The following is a 24194-nucleotide window of genomic DNA, read 5'->3' on the forward strand; positions in this document are numbered from 1 at the left end:
GAATTTTTTTTTTTTGGAGGGGGGGCATGGAGATCCACTACTGGTCAGAATACACAGGATTAGGGGGAAAGGAGGAACAGGAAAGATTTAAAGTGCATTCAGAGCAGAAGTGGGCAATTTGTAGCCATCCAAGAAGCTTGCTGTCTTCACTCAGGTTTTACATCTTGAAGCAAAAGTACAAAATTTCACAAACTGGCCTGCCAATATGTGGTCCTTCACATGCACTGACCAACACACACCCTTTGTTACAGCACATCTTCATCCACATGTACATGCAACTCGTGTGTGTAATGGATTAGCTCAAACACACTCATTTAAATGTGCTAACAAAGGTCATTTTCTTACAGATTTGTGTACTCATAATTTCAAAGGAGAAAGTAACTTAGGTTAACATAGTTGTCCTCTAGGACATGGGATAGTATACTAATTCTGAGAGACCTAACTAACAGAAAATGCAAAGACTGGGGAGATTAGGGTTTGACAGATAAGGAAGGGGCAGGGCAGAGCAGAGCAACGGGAAGCTATATGACCAGAAGAGTTTTAGTACTGGGGAAAGGCTGGACCATGGGGCAAGAACAGTTAGGAGGAAAAGCAAAAGAAATAGAGCTAAATTGGTCAAATATACTAACCCAAAAGACTTCCAAACTGCCTGCAAAATGTTATAAAACAGCTATGGGCACAGACTACCCCACGTATGTCACCTTAGTTTCTGAATTTAAAAAATGGGGCAAAAGCTTAAAGGCACTTTGTTCTTATTGACAACAGGCTCCACCATGTTACCCAAAGGCATTCAAAAGCAGGGTACTGGGTAAGAGAGGATGGGGAGACTGAATGGAGGATGGACTGCTGTTTGGGTAAAGAACTGATCTAGAGTTTCCAATAGGATTAAAAAAATTCTTGGGACTGCTTAAGACAGGATTTGTCACGGAAAAGCAAAACAGTAAGCACACCACCTCTCATGTGCTCACTATCTCTACTTTCAATCAGCAACAAAGGTTAACTCTGGGTTGCCTTACCCGGAAACAACACTGAGTTCCTGAGTTTGCATGTCAAGAAACAACCCAGAGAGAAAGATGACCCTCTCTCTATGGCTCAGAGCCAACAACTCACACAAGGTTTCACAGAGTGGTCAATGACCTGAGTCAAACTGTGTGACTCTGAGATTCAAAGCACATGTTACCAGAGATGGTAAGGCATTGTCTCTGGGTGTACGAGTTCTTTGCAGCCAAATGCAACAAGGAAGCAATTGCATGGGAAAGAAAAGAGGAACTCTGGCCAAGAAAACAGGCTTGACTCCAAAATACAATAGAGAATTATACTAGCAAAGAGTCCTGAGGAGCAATAAAAGAAGACAAATAAATGCCAGGTTCTTTTCAGAGTGGGGAAAATCCTGTGTGAAAGGTGACAATGCAGAAAGCATCAACATCAGTTGCTCAATTTCCACGCAGCTATGGGTTACAAAGGCCAGTAAGGACGGGCCAAACCAAAGGGAACAAAAGTCTGGTTTTTAATGATCTAGAGACAAATGCCCTGTGATACAGGGTATTACTGGTATTAGTAGCAGAGCACTAGCAATCACTAGTGAGAACAGGAAGGTTTGGACCTGGAATGGCTTACAGCTTCTTGTTAAGTCACAAGTACCTTCTGGGCAGTGCAGCTTATTTGGAGGATTACTATGGAAGTGTGTGTAGGACAAGTTTTCTTGTGTCTTTGTATTATTGCAATATTACCAATTTGAGCATCCTTTAGTCAAAAGACAAGGTGTAAAGCTTCAAAATAAATTAACTATGGAGATATGAAGAAACATCACAGTCATTGTAGACAAGACCAAGTTCTTCCTTAGATGCTTATGTGGTAAAAATGTTCAAGAATATGATCCACCATGTTGCCTGAAGACAGAAGAAAAAGAATACTATAATTGGCAAGTCTGGCAAAGCAAGCTTGGTGTAAGGTATGTCTAGAGGGCATTTCAAGGGTCCAGAACAGCCCTTCCATTTCCAAAGGAATGCCTGGAGGGTTATCCTCCAATACTGCATGAAGCTGTAGAGAGACATTTGAAGACAGGAGCTACGTGGTTCCAAGAGGCACACCATCTATTGAAGGACCTTATTATTGAGGGATTGGAATGATAAGCACGTTTGTGCTTTAAAGATGAACTCTGAGCCTGCAGACTTGCAGAACAGGATACTCATCATTGCAGCAACTATGAATTTTTGTAAGGGTATTAACATGTAGATATGTGAGGGTCTGGAAGGAAAAACAGCAAAACAGTGAGGGGATTTTGTTTTGTTCCAAATGTTATTTGGCCATTTTTTGAAATTTTCCCTACTATTGCTTCCCTTTTCCCCCTCCCCAGGGTTCCACATTAACATATATGAACCTGCCTGAAAAGACTCTGGAAGAAGGCAATCTGGGACCTTATTTATTTATTTAAAACATTTGTATGCCATCCTTCACTATCACATCTCAGGACGGCTTACAAGATTAATGCTCTGTACTACAATGCTCTGTACTACAAATTCCATCAGTATATCAATAAAGCTTCTGCAGTTATACCTCTCTCTTTGATAAGAATTTTTATACTTATATGACTTTCTGGATCTTAAGTTCCCAGTTTCTCCCATAACTCCTGGGGGGAAATAATACAGTGGAACTGACTTCTAAGTAAATGCATATAGTTAGTCTCTGGACAGAATAAGGTTATTGTCTATGAGACTCCACTGACATAAGAACAATGAGCTTTACAACATTACCTTTGCATTCCTAGAAGAAAACTTATATTTTTGAAATCTCTAGAGTCAGACTAGGTAGGAATTTTGTCTGTTTGAAATTAAAAAAACAGTGAACACAGCTGCAAATTCTGTATATGAAACTCTACTCTGCCCCTTGAAAAAGAATTCTTAGAACATTTCAGTTTACATTCTCATCAAGGGGAGGATGGGCATGGAATATAGGCTGGTACAGGGGAGATGCAAACAGACAATTATATCATGAAATAACATTCTAAGGTGCATATCCCTAATAAAAAATGTCAATGCTGACAAAAATGAATATAACAGAACCAAGAAAACAGATACAGAAGTAGTTGGACCATTAGATAATAATGGAGTTAAGGGAGCACTAAAGGGGGAGTAAGGAAACTTCAAAAAAGCTGAATGTCAGTAGAGAGGACAGAACCTGTATCTGATCTGACGTCAACAGGAAAAGAGTTTAACAGACTATGGCAGATAGTGAGAAAAGATAATTGACAAATTGAAAGTTAATAAATCATGAGACAATAACGTTAGGGAAAGTCCAAGACAGAAGAAGTGATAAACCAAATATGGGATGGATCAATTCCATAAAGGAAACTACCACATTGAGTTTGTAAGAGCTGAACAGGGCTGTCAAGAATAGGATATTTTGGTGGGCTCTCATTTACAGGGGTGCCGTAAGTTGGAGATGACTTGACAGCACAGAACAGCAAACAAATCTTGAGGCCCAGATTGTATCCACCCTTGAGTTCTTAAAGAATTCAAATAAGAAACTGCTGATCTTCTTTAAAAAAATATTTAACATGTCCCTAAGATCAGCCTCTATCATACAGCTGGGGAATGACCAATGTAATACCAATTTTTTAAAAAGCAATCCAGGCAAGAGCCAGGAAAATACAAGGTGGCGTTAATATATATTTGGGTAAATTGGTTGACAGTGTTATTAAAGAAAAAATTAGTAAACATATAGAAAGGCAAGCGCTGATGAAAAATAATCAACATGGTTTCCACAAAGATAAGTCCTGACTCACTAACTTTTTGGAGTTCCCTGAAGATATTGATAAATTATGTTAACAGGGATGATTCATTATTTACTTAAGAATTCTAAAAGGCTTTTGACACAGTCTTTCACAAAGACTTCTGAGCACACTTAGCTGTAATGGAGTAAGACTGGAGGTCCTCTTATGTATCAATAACTGGTTAAAGAACAGAAAGCAGAGAGTAGGAACGAATAGCAAATTCTCTCAATATAAGGATGTGAACAGAAGGGTCCCAAGAAGATATGCATTAGAACTAATGCTTTTCAGCTTATATTTTTATTCATTCCATTTTCTCATGCATAGATCATCTGGATTTAAGAGTAAACAGTGAAGTGGCCAAGTCTGCTAATGACATCAAGCTATTTAGGGTGGTTAAAACCAGAAGGAGTTGTGAGGTGCTCCAAAAAGTTGGACATGCACATGGTGGGCATGTTGTGAGCAGAGCCAGCTGGTGCCAGAGGTCAGACTAGATGGCCCGGGAGACCCCTTCTGACTCGCTCTGTTTCTATGTTTCTCTCCAAATGGTATCAAAATGGCAAATAGAGATCAGCGTGGGCAAGTCTAATGCACACTGAGGTAAAAAATCCAAGTAATGATGGGATATGAGCTAACAGTGACTGACCAAGAAATGGATCATGGGATTGTAGTGGACAGCTTGATAGAAATGTTGACTTAGTGCATGGAGGCTGTGAAAAAGGCAAACTTGATGGTCAGCATAATTAGGAAAAACACTGATAATAAAACTGCCAATATCATATTGCACTTATATAAATCTTTGGTGCAATCACACTTCAAATACTGTCTACAGATTTGGTCAGTGCACCTTAAATTGGTTTTTTTTTAGATTTGGAAGAAGTGTGTAAACTGGAATGAAATTGATCAAAAGGTTACAGAATCTTCCTTACGGGGAAAGGCAACAACATCTGAGATTGTTTAGCTTAGACAAAAGGTAAGTATGGGGAGGCATAACAGAGGTGTGCAGTATTATGCATGGTATGAAGAAAGAGGAGGAGCCATTTTTCTCCCTCTCCCATAGTACCAAAATTTGGAGACTTCCCATGAGGCTGATTGGTGGGAGATTCTTGATAGATAAAAGGAACCCCTTCTTTATACAGTGCTTAGGGAAACTACAGAATTCATTTCCATGAGATGCAGTGATGGCTATATGCCGGCTCCAAAATTGGAAGCAGTGTTCATCCTAGGAAACTTGGACAGGAGAACACTTGTTAGATCCATGGGCAGCTGGCTGGCTAATGGGTGAACAGAATGCTGGACTAGATAGACCCTTTTCTAATCCAGCATAGCCCTTCTTAGTTGACCAATTAAAGGCTAGTTAATGTGCTTCCTCTCTCCTTCCCTATCCAGTCACTGAAGATATGATAGATTAGTTTTGCTGTGATCCATGTCCCAGTTTTCCCAAAGCAGCAAGATTTTGAAAAGTAAACACTATTTTATACAAGTGCATACTATAAGTGAAGATCGTGCTACCCCAGAATATTCATTTCAGGACATCTTTTGCTGCACTACACACTTTTCATGACCTTGTTTATGATTTCCATTGCACATTCACTGCTCTAGTCAGCTTAACCTACCATATATCATGTCACAAGACATAAAAGTTATCACACACACTTCCCAGCTGTAATGTCACTACGTTTTTCATTGATTTTTCTGGGTTGTTGACAACCTCCAACTATTTTTTGCTACAGCATTTCATAAATAATATGAAATATTATTATTCAGAATATGAAGAACCAAATGTAGTATTTGAAGAATTTGCACAGAAGAAAGTAATACTCGCCGGGGCTGCTGGCACAAAATGATCAGCCTACCGTGGTTTTTTAAACTCACAATAGGGCTGCAGTGCGTGTGGCTGTCGTTTTAACAAACCTAGTTAAACAAATCCCTAAAACAAGCCATGGGTTATGCAAGGTTTATGCAAATAACCCAAGACAAACTGCTCCGTATCTTCTGAACCTGGTCATTATGCACATAATGAGGCACACTGGCAGCTTCATGAACTCTCAGGCAAGAACTCTTAAGGAAATTCTAAGGGCACAATTACAAGTAATTCCAACAATGTTATTGCAATGGCCACCCAGACAGCATGATGCTAATGAGAGGTCTCGAAACAAAACGAAACTAGCAAGCAGGCAAGCAGCAAAAGATAGAAAACAACAGAAGAAACCAATATGGTTTTCCAAAAAGCTTGGAGATGACCACAAAACAAAAAAAGGACTTAGACATGGAAGGAAAGCCAGGATACAAGGGAACAGTACAGGCAGGGATTTTGTCAGGAAGGCAAAAGCTGAGAATGAGTTGAGGTTAGGGATCAAAAGAGCCTTCTTCAGATATGTGCATAGTAATAGACAAATAAATGATAGTTCAACTACTCAGTGAGGATAGCAAAATGATAATAGAAGAAAAGACTTAAGTGATCAGTGCTTCCCAAAAGAGGGCCTATGACCTCTCTGGTCAGGGAGATGTACAGGCTGAAGGGCCAGGATTACAGCTTGAGGCTGAGAGGTAAATGGTCAAGGAAAACCTAAGTACTTTGAATGAATTCAAATTTCCAGGGCCTAATGAACTCTGTCCTAGATTAATAAAGGAACTGGCAGAAGAACTCTAAGAACCACTCTCTATTAACTTTGAGAAAGCATGGCAGACAGCTGAAGTGCCAGATGATTGGGAATGGTTTCATGTTGTCACTATCTCCAGAAAAGGGAAAAAGGAGGAACCTGAGAACTACAGACCAGTCAACTGGACATCAAACCCTGGAAAACCTCTGGAGCAGCTTATGAAACACTCAATCTACAAACACCTTGAAAACAATGCAGTGTTTACTAGAAGATAACACAGATTTGTCAAGAACAATTCCTGCCAGACTAATCTAATCTGATTTTTTTGTTTGAGTAACCTCCTTTCTGGACTGTGGGAATGCTGCGGACATTATCTAACTGACTTCAGCAAAGCTTTTGACAAACTACCTCATGATATCCTGATTAGCAAGTCAGCTAAAAGTGGCCTGGATGGACCACCATTAGCTACAGAATCAAAGAGTGCTTAGAAATGGCACTTTCTCATACTGGGGAAAGGAAACAAGCGGGCTGTTGCTGCATTCAGTCCTGCTATCAGTGTTCTTCAATATTTTTACTAATGACTTGGGATGAGGTGGTGCCAAGGATGCTCACCACATCTGCAGATGACACAAAATTGGGTAGAATAGCCAATACCCTAAGAGACAGAAACACAATTCAAAATGAACTTTACCCCCCACCCGGCATGCCACTAATTCCATATTTAAAAGATGAAGGATACTAGTCTTCACAATTCTATACGTGCGAAAGATCTTGGGACTGTTGTAGAGCATGAGCTGAATATGAGTCAATGATGTGGTATGGTTGCAAAAAAGGTAAATGTTATTTTGGGCTGCATTAATACAAGCAGCACTTCCAAATTATATGAAGTATTAGTTCCCCTCTACTCAGCACTGGTTAGGCCTCATCTGGAATACTGTGTTCAATTCTGGGCACCAAAGTTTAAGAAAAAATGCAGACAAACTGGAAAAGGTTCAAAGGAAGGCAACAAGCATGATCCAGGGACTTGGCAACAAAGCCCTGTGAGGAGAGATTGAAAGAACTGAGCATGTTTAGCCTACAGAATATTTGAGAGGAGAGATGATAGCACTCTTCAAGGACTGGAAAGGTTGTCACATAGAGGAAGGTTAGGATCTCTTCTCAAACTTTCCAGAACACAGGACACAGAGTGCAACCCTGTCCAGGTCTGGATGAATATCTCCCAAATTCGAGAAGCCTGGCAACAATGCAAACTGGGTCAAGAGACTTCTTGGGAGTTGTTGTGAGGGGGAAGTGGTGAGTGATCACAACAATAAACCTTAGTCTAAATCCTGGTAAGTGTGCAAAGGAAGCAATGAATAAAACAAGAGTGCTTAATTATCCTCTATTGTACCATGTAATGAAGTCTTGTGGAGCAGCCTCAATACCGTCTGTCTGGTGTCAACAAAGAATAGCTCATCTCTGGCTTCAATTCAGTTCCTGCAGGGCACAGTCATTAGGAAAATGTCCTTTTCACTGACACTGAGGGAGATGGAAAAAAAAACCTGCTGGCACCACACATACATTCTGTATCAAAAAATGTAAAATACTCAAATCTTATTTCCTTTTAACAACTTTGCAGTGGGTCAAATTTAACTCTCAGTAAATCCTTGAAGGAGGAAACATACTTGGGGAATAACACTAATTGCTACTTTCAATTAAAAAGACCAAACAAACAGTTAACTATCAGAAACATAGCAACCAGCTCCCTTTGGACCCATTTGCCAAACTCCTACTCATTTAAAGCAGATGTCACCAGCCATAGCTCTGTAGGTAACGTGTGGTTTGTTTTCGGTCTTAACGGAGCAGAAGAAGCAGATAAGGAATTATGGATTCATGTGTAAATCTGACACTTTTGGATGCATTCTTTTAAACCAAAACATGCAGGTGGCTTTGCAAGATCAGCATGAAGGGGAAAACACATTTACACAGGATAAACATTAAAGTTGCAGAAAGAATCCTATGATACAAGTTCATTCATTTAAAATTAAAAATTAATCTTCAACACTTTGAAATAGAACTGGGAAGTAGCTTTATTTGCAATTACATTTCCCTAGACCAGGGGTCCTCAAACTTTTTCAGCAGGGGGCCAACTGAAAGGTGCTGGTGCTAGGCGCAGGCCAGAAAAGTGGTGCCAGTGGTGTGTGTGGGCGGGCGCGCATGGCGAGAGGAGGCGAGGAGAGGCAGGCACGCGCCATAAGGCGGGTGCACCAGGCAGCGGCTTGCTCGCTTGGAGATCGTTTTCTCCGAGCGAGCAAACTGCTGCCTCCCCATGCACGGGGTGAGGTGGGAGGCGGCGGACACGCGAGTAGGCACGCACGTGGCGGGTCTCAATGGGCGTGGCGGGCCGGATCTGGGCCGTAGTTTGAGGACCTATGCCCTAGACTCTATACTTTGGCTCATATTACAATCCTATACACAATCAACAAGCAATCTTTAACTAATTAATTATAGATCACTACCAGTACTTTAGGTACAACTACTCCAGGTTAAGCAGTTATAAGGATTAGTGCCTAATTTTATTCTGGATGCTGCTATCTTCCTGAAAGGTCACTTTATTTCTGCATCATATGTGCCAGTTGTTCTCAGATATCAGCAGAGGAATCCAAATTTATTCATTCAACTGTTTCACGACTAGGCTGGTTGGACAGCTTTCAAAACTGGACCCTTTTTATTTAGAAAACAGAAAGTCTCACTGTTCATAAAATACAGACATACGTATCACCTCCTTGATTAGATATTTACAATAAATTCAACTTTGCCTTGCAATCAATGGCCAAAAACAGTATGTAGGATGTTACTATGTATGAAACATCAATGGATGTAGCTAGACAGATAGATACAGGTCTAGACTAAATTACAAACAGGCTAATTTAAAATATAGTTCTAGTACCATAATGCCAACAGTCCAACTGACAAATCCCGTAACCCTTAGTGTTTAAACTTAAACATATAACAGCAATATAATAACTAAGACCTAGAGCCGGAGAGGCTGCTGGATCCCTGTGAGGCACCATGCTGATGTCCTGCTTTCTCAGCCCGCAAGTCCCAGCAGGTCCCAAACTGAGATCCACACAATTCAGCTGTGTGCAAACACTGGCAACATACAATTAGAGAAGTCATAATCATCTCCCAAGGGGGCTGTAAGTCTGTGGCTGCCTATTTCCCAGTAGCAGTTGCTAGAGCTGGTCCAACAGGTTTCAGCGACAATAGGTAGGGCGGGCGGGGGGGTGTCTCTGTAGCCATTGCACTGTGTAAACCCTGACGTGCACAGTTTTCATGGGCACAGTTAAGCACAGCACAACAAAAAGGCACAAGCATGCTTGGACTGTTCCACAAGGGTTAGAAGCACTAAGCAACAGCAGAAGAATCTGAAATGTGTCCAAAGTATTGTGGAAAGCCCTATTTGGTTATGATTCATTATTTATTGTACGTGACTTTGAGTCTAAAGGAAAAGCTGGCATAAAAATCTTTCTCAGAAACAAGCAAACCAAAAATATACCCCAAAGTCAAGTGAACGCTTCTGATTTCTGAGAGGTTTAAGGTGGCTTTGATTCAAGTAGAAATGTACATTTCTACCTTAAACTTGGAAACTGTGTAAGACATAACGAGGGCACATACACACAGAGGAAGTGATTGGTGTAGTGCAGGTTTCCACAACACAACACCACACTCTCCAAATGTTCTGGACTACAATTCCCATCAACCTCAGATAGCATAGCCAATCATCATGGTTCCAACAATCAACCAGTGAATAGCAACTCTTGGCAACCAACCAGTGAATAGCTTAAGGACTTGGTCCATTTCATGAGACATTGACTTGTCTCCGAAAGCTATGAAGTGTTAAATGTCACATTCAGGAAAGATTTTTTCATTTGTATCATACTTTTCTTCTAAGTAGCTCATACTAAATACCTAGCTTTTTCCTCCCCACCATTTATCCTCAGAAGTACCCTGCGAGTTCGGAGAGAAAAGTACCATTTCTGCTGGCTAGGGTCCCCTTGTTGTAGTACTACTTCTACTAGTCTTAAGATTGGATTTGCATGCTGCTGCTACCAATAGTGTTCTTATGGAATATTCTGAGCCACAAAATTGTGAACATTTATTTAAAACATTTTCAGGCTACTATACAGTTTTCAGAATTAGGAGGTTCTAGAAACTGAAAGCCAGTATGACAATTTTTAAAAAAATGCATACATTCTTCTGCAACCTGGTGCCTTCTAGATGCGCAGGACTACAATTCCCAAAACCCACAGTCAACAATGGTAGGCCAAGACATCTTGACAGCACCAGTTCAGGGAAGGCCACATTGGCAGTGTGTAAAGGAAGACTGTGTCTTGTACATTTCTGAGAAATGGGGAATATTTGAATGACCCCTCCTATGAACTCACCAAGCAGTTACCAGAGCCAAGAAATATTTTGTTAGCTCTGCATGTGATAAGATGCAGAATCAACATATGATGCCCTTACATATGGAGTGCAAGGTCCTGACTTTCCTGGCAGGGCAAATCTCCAGACAAACAGATGCAAGGGTAACAAATACTGAATTTTAGAAATATCTTCCTTATATATGGGAGTTCCTGCCAGCAAATTCCAGCTGCCAACTCCACTACTGGCCTTCTAGGTGGCAGTTCCATTTGAGTGTTATCATTACCAGGACTGGCCCTACCATTAGTCAAAGAGAGGTGACCACCTCAGGCAACAGATGCTGGGGGACAGGTGCAAGCAACTCCCTGACATTTTTTTCTTAAGCTCCCAGCCATCCCCTTTGTTGGAGAACAGAGCTGTGTGTGTCACACAGCTTCCCTGCGACTGGCTCACTGCTTTCCAGGACAGTGGACAACCCCACCCCATCACCTGTGTTGAAGCTGTTAATCCAGTTATATTCCGTACATGGAATGGGAATCAGGTCCTTTGCCTGAGGATGAAAAGCACTTTGGGAAGGCCCTGATCATTACCAAAGAAATTTCCTGCAGTAGTTAAAGGTCCAGTTGGAGTTCATGAACTCATTAAACAAACTAATTTATTACATATCTTAACAAGCCAGAGACAGTGGGACAGGAATGCAAAGGTGAAGTTTGGAACCCTAAGTGTCCCATGTGGCTCCCAGCATAGTCCCTGTAGGCCAAAGGACCACCTCCACACGACAGAAACAATACACCTAAGTCACTTTCTTCCAAGCTGAGACAGCTGCACACAAAGGGCCCATCGGTCTTCTTTTCCTGCAATAGCAACAGGGGCTTTGGCAAAGCCTCTCCTTACTAAACATCCCAACTGCTCTTCTCCATACATGATTACAGGACACAGGTAGCTGGCTAAAGCAGGGGTAGAGAATGGGTGACCTACCAGATGCTGCTGAACTATAGCCCTATCAGCCCTAGCAAGCATAGCCACTGGTGAAGAATGATGACCGATACAGGCAACCCTCTGATGGGCCACATGCTTGCCACTTCTGGGCAAAAGCAAGGGCTCATTCAAAGCCACTTTGCCGGTCATAATGGAGGAGAGACAATGAAATCATCTTTTGCTCAAGGTATGAATCATGTGGACAAAGTCTTGTTGCACTGCAGACCTAGATCATCTGAAAATATGGCTCCTGCTTAAAAGGAAAGGGGAAAAAGGTGCCTACCAGGGTGCATGCCCAGAGGCAGGAGAGGAGAAGTAATGAAATACGATATTCTGTTGTATGTGTATGTCCACCTTCTATTCTAAGCTGATGGATTGACTGATGGTCTGCAAAAGGCAGCTTTCCATGTTGCAAATGGACCCTATGCGGTTCCTGGATCTTCAGGTGGCAGTGGTCACAAGGAATGCATTTGCACAGGTACATCCAATGTGCCAGCTGTGACCAGCCTCGAGTTAGTCTGATCTGGGAACACTTATCCATGCTTCGGTTATATCATGGCTAGACTACTGCAACTCTCTCTACGTGGGGTCTATCTGTGAAAATAGTCTGGAGGCTTCAATTGGTGTGCAATACAGTAGCTAAGTTGCTGACAAGTGCATGGTATTGTGACCATTTCACTTCAACACTGAAAGATTTATAATGGTAGCCAAATGTTTTCCAGGTTCAATTCAAGGTTTTAACCGTGGAGACGCTAAATGGCTTAAGGCCTGAGGGACCTGCTTGCTATTAAGATCAAGTGCAGAAGTGCTTTTGGAGTCCCCCTCACTTGCAACAACAACCAAAAACAAACAAAAAATAACCTTAGTATTAAGCAGCTTTGTAACTGAGTTCAACCGATCAAAACATTTTGGATAAGGAAAGTATTTCCCACAGGTTTCAAGACTCACTATCAGTTCTTGGAAAATATAGTACACACATGGAGCATGGAGCATGTCTCCCTTTCCTGAGTCTTGCAGAACTATTTGATCTGTGAGCACATTTTTGTGAGATAGGCTTAGTTTCTCTTAATGCAGCAACTTTTAGGGTATTTGTCACCTTCAGAAAATGAATGGGGGCCAGAACTTTGCATGCTAACCTTTGTTATGGTGGCAGAAGCAGCACTTCGAAACATCATGTTTAACTTCTACAGCCTCTCCCATTTTGCTTAGCCCACAGTGGCTACCAAAAAGTTTCAGAAGAAACACTCTCACCCATCTCCATAAAGCAAGAACTCAAATACAGGATAAATTATTTGCTTAATGGTCCACAAGTTGGGGAGCAGACTAAATGCAACAGATTCATTTCTGAATAAAACACTCTCCTGAAACTTAGTGATGTGTACGCATTTTTCTAATTACGAATTCAGGGATACTACTCTAGAATTTTATGCCCACACACAAAAGGTGGGAAATATTTTCAGGGTAAGGGGATGAATTATACCCACACCCATTAAGTCTTTTGTTGGTTAGATGTTGCCAGTGATGTGGCCTTGCCCCCTGACATCAACCAGTCCCTGGCCACTGCTTTAGCCAGTGCTGATCCATCTTGCAACAGTAACTTAGATGGTATAAGAGCCAGACAGGTTCAGTGCCTAGCAGAAGTATTTATCTGCCTTTGAGTTTTCCACATTTGGTAGCGTTACAACCTGGAGCACAAGTGGATTTAATTGGCATTGTTACTACTTGTTACATACAAGAAACACTACACTATGAAGGTGCAAAATATTTTTAGTATGGTACAAAACTTTTTTTTAAAAGGCACTTGGTTACATATATATTCTCCCTATTTGCTGTGAGGAAATCGAAAGAATTTGGCTTGATCACAGCTCTGCCTAGAGAAGGCTGTCCACCAAGACTTGAAGACTGGTAAGGAAGACAATAGTCACAGAAGCAACCTATAAGCCAATGGTAACTCCGAAGGTGCCAGAGAGTCTCCAGTTGAAATGAGAGAAACTATCCTTGGGACAACTATCATCTCGGAACTCCACAAAGCTGGGCTTTATGGGTAAGTTGTGAGAAGTAGTTTGGAATCTGCAAAAATGCATATGGGAGACATAGCAAACATGTGGAAAAAGATTCTCATGCCTGATGAAACCAAAGCTATACTTTTCGGTCATGCTCGCTCTATAATGTTATGTACGGCACAAAGTCAACAGTGCTCATTGCCCTGAGAACACCATCCCCATGATGAAGCATCACAGTTGTGGCAACATCACATTGTGGAGAGATGTTTTCTTGGCCGTAAATATCTGGGACTGGAGCAAAGGTACACCTTCCAGCAGGACAATGACCTAAACACACAGGCAAAGGATGACCAGAATGCTTTAAAAGCAAGAACCTGAAAGTCTTAAAATAGCCTATTCAAACCCCAACTTCAATCTGACTGAGAATCTGTAGCAACCTTCGAAAGCTGATGGAGCAGTTTTTCCAGGAAGAATTGGCAAACACCGCAGGACCCAAATGTACAGAGCTGGCAGAGATGTCCCCAAGAAGTCTTGCAGCAACAGTTGCTGCCAACGGTGCTTTTACCAAGCCTTGACTAAGCAGGGTAAATAGCAATGCTGCTAACAAGTGCCCGCCTGCTCTTGTTTACTAAACTTTTGGGTCACAATAAAAATACGTTGCACCTTCACAGTGCCGAGTATCTTGTGTACATCAAGTTGTCCATTGTCACTGTTACATGCTCTCAAGTTGTCTTCAAATTACGGTGACCTCCAAAATGTTCTGTTCTTGATAGACCTGCTTAACTCTTGCCAACCCAAGACTGTGGCTTCCTTTATGGAGTTGAACCAGCTCACATTTGGTTAAGTGGTAACAATGCCAAATGAACTATCTACGGAATTCCCTTCTTCTGGAGATCAGGAGCCCACCAAAGTCAGCCTTGTTTCAGGAGGTCTCTCCTACTCACTAGACTCAGTTTAATGTTAGCCTATTTGTAAATGCATTGTTCTGCTAGGCTTTTGCAGACAGCATGGATGTCAGAGGGGAAGCAGGATTTTCTCTTCTGTTCTCAAAAATACCATCATTTCTTAGAATCTTTCAGCAACTGTATTTTAGTGATGGTTAGTGATGCAGGAAACATTTTTCGAAGCATTTCTGTAGGATAGCTATAAGCCAAAGATGAATTGATGGCACATAAGAAAACAACAACAAATTTAACAGAAGCCTGAAGACTCTATAGCTAACCCCCTGCCCAATCCTCTGTTTTAATACAGATAAGGCTGAAAGATGAATCAAGAGAAATCAGATGAATTTTCCTTAATTCACAGCTTCAATATAGCCCTAAAACTTACAGCATTTTTAAAGTCAGTAGGATGTAAGCATATCTAACTATGGAATTCAGCACAAACTTATGGCAGAATGGGAAGGAAAGAAGAAAACTTACTCTATGACATGTTTCAGTTTTAATTTCTTTGAGAGCACGTTCAGAGAATACACATCCACAGTTGCGCAGGAAGCAAAACCTTGCAGATGCAAGAGAAGAGAAGAGGATAAAAACATGTTAAACACACACAGGCCCCGATCTAACTTAATCAATGACTAAAGCTGCACTCCTATACACACTTACCTAGAAATATATCCCACTGAACTCAGTACAGCTTACTTCTGAGCTTACTACAGCTTACTACACACTAGGTTGGATCAAGAATTTCTAAACAGACTTTAAAACTCTCTAACTTTAATTTGCTACTGACACAAGCCTCACCATGCAGCAATTTAATCTGTGTTCCAAAATGCCCTCAAGTGGTTAACCCAGGCAGCACATTAAAAAAGATCTGTGCACAGTGCAGCATTTATTATTGTAGTAATTGCCATTCCATTTCAAATAGCAAATAAAAATAAGCACACCCATTCATAGTATATGCCTACTTTTATAGAAGTTTTATAGGGTGGTCTCTTGTTAAGCTGTGATCCTTAAAAATGGATCTTCTTAATTGTTCTACTGGGACTCAGCATTTTAAATAGTGTAACTATTTTAAATAGCTTTAAGTAATCATGTGTTTTAATTCCTGCTGTACAACACCTTGACTTTTTTATTTTTGAGAAAGGGATCAAATAATATAATGCTGAGAATCAGCATACATTCAGATATTTCCCATCTTTAGGTATGAAAATTGTCCTTTGACAAATAAGCACACAAAGACATGAATTTGATTTCATCTTATAACATCTTGAATGTGTTAGGATTTTGGCCTAAATGCTGTGCACATTTTCTTGGGAATAAACACGAAAGGATATAGGGGGATATACTTCTCAGTCAACATACATGTGATGTATTCAAAACATTTAATAATGAAACCTACTTCTTTTCTACCCCAAACCACAAGTGGAAAGTGGGGTAATTAACAGCTATTGCATCATCACAGCATATCACTTCCTATTAAGCTTTAGAGTGCAAGGATGAGGAACCCGTTAAATGGATTCACCCAGTGAGGCTAATGGATTACACTGGATTCTAGAAGGCTCAGGGGAATTTTCCTGCTGGTATGACCAGGCATTCTGTGCAATTCAGAGGTGACTGAATTGGTATGATCGCATCCGAGAATCCTCTCCCTCTGAGCAAAACCTGGCAAGTTCCTTGGAATCCTCCTGAGGTGAAGGCAATGATGTAAAAGGAAAGACAGGTAGAACACAGGTAAAAGAATACCCATGCTACCACTGAGTGAAAATAACAGAGAGCTTATTATCAAGCCTAATCTGTAGCAGTGATAGTGGCAAAAGGGAGCTCTTTTCTACCACTTCTTCTTCTCAATACTTTCCAGCAAAGTGTTTCCAAGAGGTTCATGGACTGCTACCATATAGGCCATGAAAAGCAAATTTGTGACAAGTTTGCTTTGAAAATAAAGTTGGCCTACTCCATCACAACATCGGTAACGTGATTAGTGTAAGTTCCATTAGGAGAGATGCCCAGAGTACAGTCAGGACAAGACTCTATTCTATTACCCTACAGGGTTCAAAACCTGCCTACACCTGCTGGGGGAGGTTACCTGGAGTTGTGGACTGAAGTGTCATTGATGGGCAGATCGTACCCATCTTCTTTTCATTAAATCAAACTGAGGCAATGGCTGTTCTGAACCACTGCCTTGGCGAGCTCATGGACTGGATGAGGGCCTATACACTGAGACTCAATACATTCAAGACAGAGGTAGTGTTGATAAGTGATTGCCTGCCTGACTGAGTGATGTTCAACATGTCCTGAAAGGACTGGAATTCCCCTAAAGGATCAGGTTCATACTGTGCTCTTGAATCCAGCATTGTTACTACAGGCAGAGGTGGACTTGCTGACGAGAAAATCTTGAATCAGCTTAGGCTGATATATCGAGTGCATTCTTATCTAGACAGAGACAGCCTAGCACTAGTAACCTCTTGCTTGGATCACTGCAACACATTACATGTGGGGCTATGCTTGAAATTGGCCTGGTAACTTCAGACAGGCCAAAAAAGGGCAGCAAGGGACTGGCCACCACGATCAAATTATGCCAGCGCTTTTCCATCCACATTACTGCAAGTCCATGCCCAGGCCTTATTCAAAGTGCTGGGATGAAAACTTCAAGCCTTAAATGGTTTGAGTCCAGATTAGCAAGCCCAGACCCTAAAATGTTCCTCAAACAGTTTCTTTAGCAGACCTTGCCAAAGAAAGTGAGGTCGGTTGATACTAAGAAGACGGCCTTTTCTGCTTTGGCATAAGCATCCCAGAGAAGCTCAAGTGGTGCCTGCACTGAGTTCTTTCTGGCACCAGATAAAACCTGATGTTGATACTGAGTTAAACTTCCAGCGCAGAATTTTGCACACTTGCCAAGATGTAGGACCAATGTAATAAATAAAGTGCTTCTTTCCATATTGATCAGAAAGATCAACCAGTAACACCTTCTTGAGGTGGCCATATATGAAGCATATTCAGGTATTCTCAATTATTATTTTGCAATTATGTAACATTCATCTTTCTGGAAATTCACCAAAATCTAAAGGTCTGATAGAAGTATTTTACTTGATCTGGCTTTGGGGGATCAGATTCAAACAAAAATAGAATTAGGGGCACGTTAACATTTGGTATGTTTTAGTCTGTGTTACTTATACCTTGATATTTTATTTTTCAGTCTGTGTAAATTTTTAACTCTTCCACTGCCCTTACAATGTGTGTGTGTTTTACAGAATATAAGGCAGCAGACAACAACTGACTCGTTTTGCTCTTAAGCTGCTCTGGGCAACTTTTTAGCTGAAGCACCAAGCAAAAATGCTTTAATTAAATAAATACATTGGGGTATTTTTGTTACCTACATTAGATGTTCTAGGATGGGATGACTATCTAGTAAATTGAAGATCATCAACAAGGGACCCAAAGCAAAGCTTACCACTGCCTAAAGATCTTACTATAAAATACGGTGATGGAGATACAACCACTCTTGCATCTTTACTCTACCCTAAGACGCAGACCTAGCCTCTAATTTATAAATGCAGATGACAAACTGGCCTACGCCAGAGGTCCTCATATAGCTGACAAACTATAAAATTAGTTACAGAATGAAAAACCATTCATTATTCTTACATTTAATCAAACAGAAAATACTAACCGATGTCTCCCATTCATTTCCAACCCAACTATAGGACAAATAAATTGTGCACTCTGGATGTCATCATATTTATCCCCTTTTGTGTTTCCTTTGTCACCGGTCCAAGCTGGATTGTCTGTCAGATTCAATTCTATGACATTCTGAAAGGAAAGAGATTATTGCATGTAAAAAGTATAACTGAAATCAGGTGAAATGATCTCCTGAAACAATACAGTTCTTCGCTCTATCATTCTATATCAATATGAAATATTTAGAATCAAAATTCTACTCTGGACTGAAAAGTTCTTTTAAAAAACTGCTATGGGAATCAATCACTTTTCTATGCATAGAACTACTCAGTTGTAACAGACCAATAGAAATTAAACTTGTTAAACTACAGGTTTGCATAGGCACAGCATACTGAATTTATATTGCACAATTCTGATACTGCTATTCAATAAGAATCAGGAAGAAAATAAAAATTGCACTATCATGACGATATGACTTTCAAGTAAAGACAGGGAGGAAAAAATGAAGACAGGACAAAGAAAATAAGGATGAATCACAGGATAATGCAGAAGAGGAAAAGGTACCCTTCCACCTGCCATCCTCTTTACATTCTGAATTTCAACTCCCACCACCCCAGCCAGCAGTGTCAATGGCCAAAAATGCTGGAAGTAAGAGTCCAAAACACCTGGGAGAAGTTGTCAGTCACCTGAAGCAACATTAAAGCATAGTACAACTGTGAAAGTACACATACTGCTTAGCAATTTAAAGGGAATTACCCTGATTTAGTTTCAGAAGAGCAGCACAAAGTCAGCAAATTACTTGGGAGAGAGGCAGGATCCCAGTAACCAAAAATGTTGGATGACTATCAAGATGAACAAAAGTTTGAGAACCACTGATAAGGACAGAGGACTTTGAGGAGAAAATGACATGTATAGTCGAGAGGTAATTTCAGGCATAAGGAGCACCATGACAGAAGGAGTAATTGTGGTGGAATGAAAGATGTGAGTAGGCCAATAACCTACGTACAAGAAAGGTGTCAAAGAAGCAGAACTTTTGTTATACAGAAGAGATTGTAGCTAAAGTATGCCGCAATTTAAAAAAGACAAGCACATGATACAGTAAATAGGGGCATCAAAGTTTCATTAAAATCAATGAGATTTTAAGGAATTAATCAGAATTAACTTTCTCTGAATCAAGACTAATGGATACAAACTCCAATACCTAAAATGTTAATACAGGTCATAAACATGCAATTTTACCTTAATACTCTTAATATGGGATGCAGCCTCCACGAGGACTTTGTCAGAAGACTTATCCAGCAAAAATTCAATGACTGCATCCTTGTTATATAACCTATAAATGAAAAATTGGTTCATTTAATGACTTGAATTTATTTAGAGACTTGGATTCTTTCATTGAAAATGAACTTAAAATTGCAATCTTACCTGCCAAGTTCACATGCTACTATAGGCCGGCTTAATTTTTCTTGACTTAGAGTGCAGTAGTACCACTGGGCCACTAATTCGGCATTTTTATCAACCTAAGGAACATATAAAATTTTATAAATTTCAGAAACATCCATTTTTTTCTATTAAAGTCAAAACATGTGCATCTATCTCCAGTTATACTTTGTATGTGAAACACAACTCCCTCAAAATACTGAAAGTTCAACATGCTTTAACCCAGGGATGGGGAACCTTTTTCAGCCCAAAGGTTGACTTCCAAGCTAAGAAAGGTCTCAGAGCCACAATTCATCTGGGTGTGGGGCAAAAAGCAAAGCAGGCATGGCCAAAAGAGATTATCAATTTTAAGATTTCTCAGAAATAAGCAGGGCAAGACTTCTGCATGTCTATTCAGAATATGCAGGGCTGACTCATTTGGCAACATTTTCAAATAACATCCAGTTACCAATTTTCTCCCCTTCATGGATCACTGCCTTAAGATCCATGAATCAAGGCAAGCTGGATGTGGTCAAACAAGAGATGACAGACTGAACATTGACATCTTAGGAATCAGTGAACTAAAATGGACGGGAATGGGTGAACTTAATTCAGATGACCATCAGGTAAACTACTATGGGCAAGAATCCATCAGAAGAAATGGAGTAGCCTTCATAGTCAATAAAAGAGGAGAAAAAGCAGTACTAGGATACAATCTCCAAAATGACAGAATGATCTCAGTTAGAATCCAAGGCAAACCATTCAACATCACAGTAGTCCAAGTCTATGCCCCAACCACTGGTGCTGAAGAGGCTGAAGTTGACCACTTCTATGAAGGCCTACAACACCTTCTAGAATTAACACCCAAAAATGATGTCCTTATCATCGTGGGGGACTGGAATGCTAAAGTAGGGTAGTCAAAAGATAACCGGAATAACAGGCAAGTTTGGCCTTGGAATACAAAATGAAGCAGGGCACAGGCTGGTAGAATTTTGTCAAGAGAATACGATGGTCATAGCAAACACTCTTTTCCAACAACCCAAAAGAAGACTCTACACATGAACATCACCAGACGGTCAACACAGAAATCAGATTGACTATGTGCTCTGCAGCCAAAGATGGAGAAGCTCTACACAGTCAGTAAAAACAAGATCAGGAGCTGACTGTGGCTCAGATCATGAGCTTCTTGTTGCAAAATTTAGGCTTAAATTGAAGAAAGTAGGGAAAAGCACTAGGACACTCAGGTATGACCTAAATCATATCCCTGATGAATATACAGTAGAGGTGACACATAGATTTAAGGAATTAGATCTGAGAGACAGAGTGCCTGAAGAACTATGGAAGGAAGTTCAGAACATTGTACAAGAGGTAGCAACTAAAACCATCCCAAAGAAAAAGAAATGCAAGAAAGCAAAATGACTGTCTGAGGAAGCTTTACAAATAGCTGAGGAAAGAAGGGAAGCAAAAGGCAAGGGAGAAAGATACACCCAATTGAATGCAGAATTCCAGAGTATAGCTAGAAGAGATAACAATGCCTTCCTAAATGAACAGTGCAAAGAAATAGAAGAAAACAATAGAATAGGGAGGACCAGAGATCACTTCAAGAAAATTGGGGATATGAAGGGAATGTTTCATGCAAAGATGGGCATGATAAAGGGCCAAAATGGCAGGGACCTAACAGAGACAGCAGAGATTAAGAAGAGGTGGCAAGATTACACAGAAGAACTATACAAGAAAGAGCTTAACATCCCTGATAACCATGATGGGGTGGTCACTGACCTCGAGCCAGACATCCTGGAATGTGAAGTCAAATGGGTCTTAGGAAGTGTGAGCAACAACAAAGCTAGTGGAGGTGACAATATTCCAGCTGAGCTATTCAAAATCTTAAAAGACGATGCAGTAAAAGTGCTACACTCAATATGCCAGCAAACTTGGAAAACTCAACAGTGGCAACAGGATTGGAAAAGGTCAGTTTACATTTCGATCCCAAAGAAGGGCAATGCCAAAGAATGTTCATACTACTGCACCATTGCACTCATTTCACATGCTAGCAAAGTGATGCTCAAAATCCTACAAGCTAGGCTCCAGCAGTATGTGGACCAAGAACTACAAGATGTACAGGCAGGATTTCGAAGAGGCAGAGGAACTAGAGATCAAATTGCCAACATATGCTGGATCATGGAGAAAGCTAGAGAGTTCCAGAAAAACATCTACGGCTGCTTCATTGACTATGCTAAAGCCTTTTGATTGTGTGGATCACAACAAACTGTGGCAGTTCTTAAAGAGATTGGAGTACCAGACCATCTTATTTGTCTCTTGAGAAACCTATATATGGGTCAAGAAGCAACAGTGAGAACTGGACACGGAACCACTGATTGGTTCAAAATTGAGAAAGAAGTTTGGCAAGGCTGTATACTGTTGCCCTGCCTATTTAACTTATATGCAGAGCACATCATGAGAAAAGTGGGGTTAGATGAATCACAAGTTGGAATTAAGATTGCGGGGAGAAATATCAACAACCTCAGATATGCAGATGATACCACTCTAATGGCAGAAAGTGAAGAGGAACTAAAGAGCCTCTTGATGCAGGTGAAGGAGGAGAGTGTAAAAGTTGGCTTGAAACTCAACATTAAGAAAACTAAGATCATGGCATCTGGTCCCCCCAGAATAAGCTGGGGGGCCAGAGAGGGAACCCCCATGTACTGTACATGGCCTGTGGCCCAACAGTTCCCCATACCAGATTTGAACACAAGGAACAAGTATACTCTTTGTGCTTCTTAAAGGAAGCAGCTTCATAATTACTAATTACTAGCACTGTCCTCCAAATTCATGGGAGCAGAATAACACTTCAGGTTATCATCCATTTCCATACAGCCCCATTCCATATCTCTGCCCCTTATCTGCCTAGAGAGGTAAGAAGGTTTCTAGAGAAGTAGATACCTTTACTGATCACAAGGTGGCAAAAAGTCAGAATTGGCTGGTCCTCGGTGCATACACATCATACATGCAATGAAAATTATAAACACAGTGCCTTAACATGTGGTAATTTACGCATAAGCTGAGCATTCTTTCCAGAGCAGAAAGAAAGTCTACAAACCAAGCTTCTGAATAGTTCAAGACCCACCTGTTATATTCAGCTCTTAACTTCAAGAGACATTGTGACTATTTATGTGACCCTTTCTTGGACTCAACATCAGTCTTTGCTTTGTGTATTCAGGTGATAAACTCTAATTTGAAACGAGCAGAAAGGATTTCTAAGTCACATTTTTCATCACTCTTACAACCAGGCATGTAAAGAAGAGGATTATCTGTTTTAGTACAAATCCATAAAATCCACTATAATGAAAGAGGGATTCATGAAAATCAGTAATTGGAAATGGCTGAAAATGCCATCTAATTCTTCATTTAAGGCTTTGCTACTTTCAAGAGGAGATTCTGAATCCTGTCTGTCTAAACAGAAATCTAGTGCCATCAATTCCTTTGCACAGGCACTCTACAAGCTCACATAGGCATAACTGAGCATCAAGGAAGCAACCAAAACCTACAGGAAGAGATAGTAAGGAGAGAAATGCCATGCAACAGCATTCTTTATATGTTGATAGGACATGGTGCTTTACTTTGCCCCATCCCAGGTTCTACCTCCCTGTTTACCTGTCTTAATTACAAAAGAATGATGTTAAGTGCAGGAAGATCACGATTACCAAGCAGGGGCATATACCTAGGTTACTGCTTCATCAGCCGAGAAACAAGAAGTGTTGTAAGGGTAAATTGACCAAGGATCCTGTCACTGTCATCAGCCTGCACTCTCGTAAAGGCACAGTCCTATGTATATCTAGACAGAAGGCGAGGAACAGGGTAAAATACCACTGCTTTAGGTCTTGTTTTCTGTCTAAGCACGTACACGATTACAAACAGACAAGATATAAACGGAGATAGAACCACACGGTGGGGTTGGGGAGGCGGGGACTGAAAAGACTGAACGGAACAGGAAAAGCAAAAGTCTTATCAACTTCTCAGAAGCCGGGAGTCACTGAATGAGTGGTGTTTTGTTCTGTTTTCCCCTCTCTTCTCCTGTGGCTCATCCATCTCGCACAAGTCGATTGCTTGCTACAAGACGACCCGCGCCTCATGGCAGCCTTGCGGCGGAGTCTTCGAGGTCCCAGACCAAGAGGACTCACGCTCCCCACGTCCCTGGGCCCGGGAGGCCTCGAAAGCAACCCCCCCACCCCCAGGCTGCCCGTCCAAAGGCTCCCCTCGCACCGCACCTTCTCGATCTTGCGCGGCCCCTTCACCAGCTCGTGCCTCTTCGGGATGGTTCCCCCATCACAACCCATCTCGCCCCCAAGCCTCCCTCGCCGCACTTCCGGGTCTCCGCAAAACAAAGGAAGGTCCGGTCACCGAG

The 24194-nt window shown here is 41.0% G+C and overlaps 1 protein-coding gene across 1 annotated transcript in view; it reads right to left on the reverse strand.

Moving 5' to 3' along the window:
* The window catches only part of RTF2 (replication termination factor 2), a 57069-nt gene extending 32875 nt beyond the window's left edge, over positions 1 to 24194 (reverse strand). The window contains exons 1-5 of the mRNA XM_044454973.1: positions 24058 to 24194; positions 19799 to 19893; positions 19613 to 19706; positions 18366 to 18505; positions 15179 to 15257 (exon numbers count right to left, since the gene is read on the reverse strand). Coding sequence (XP_044310908.1) covers positions 15179 to 15257; positions 18366 to 18505; positions 19613 to 19706; positions 19799 to 19893; positions 24058 to 24126 — 477 coding nt within the window. The 5' untranslated portion in view covers positions 24127 to 24194. The remainder of the gene's footprint in view (positions 1 to 15178; positions 15258 to 18365; positions 18506 to 19612; positions 19707 to 19798; positions 19894 to 24057) is intronic.

This window comes from Varanus komodoensis, unplaced genomic scaffold, assembly GCF_004798865.1.
Source record: "Varanus komodoensis strain SLA01 unplaced genomic scaffold, ASM479886v1 scaffold8, whole genome shotgun sequence".
Lineage (NCBI taxonomy): Eukaryota > Metazoa > Chordata > Lepidosauria > Squamata > Varanidae > Varanus > Varanus komodoensis.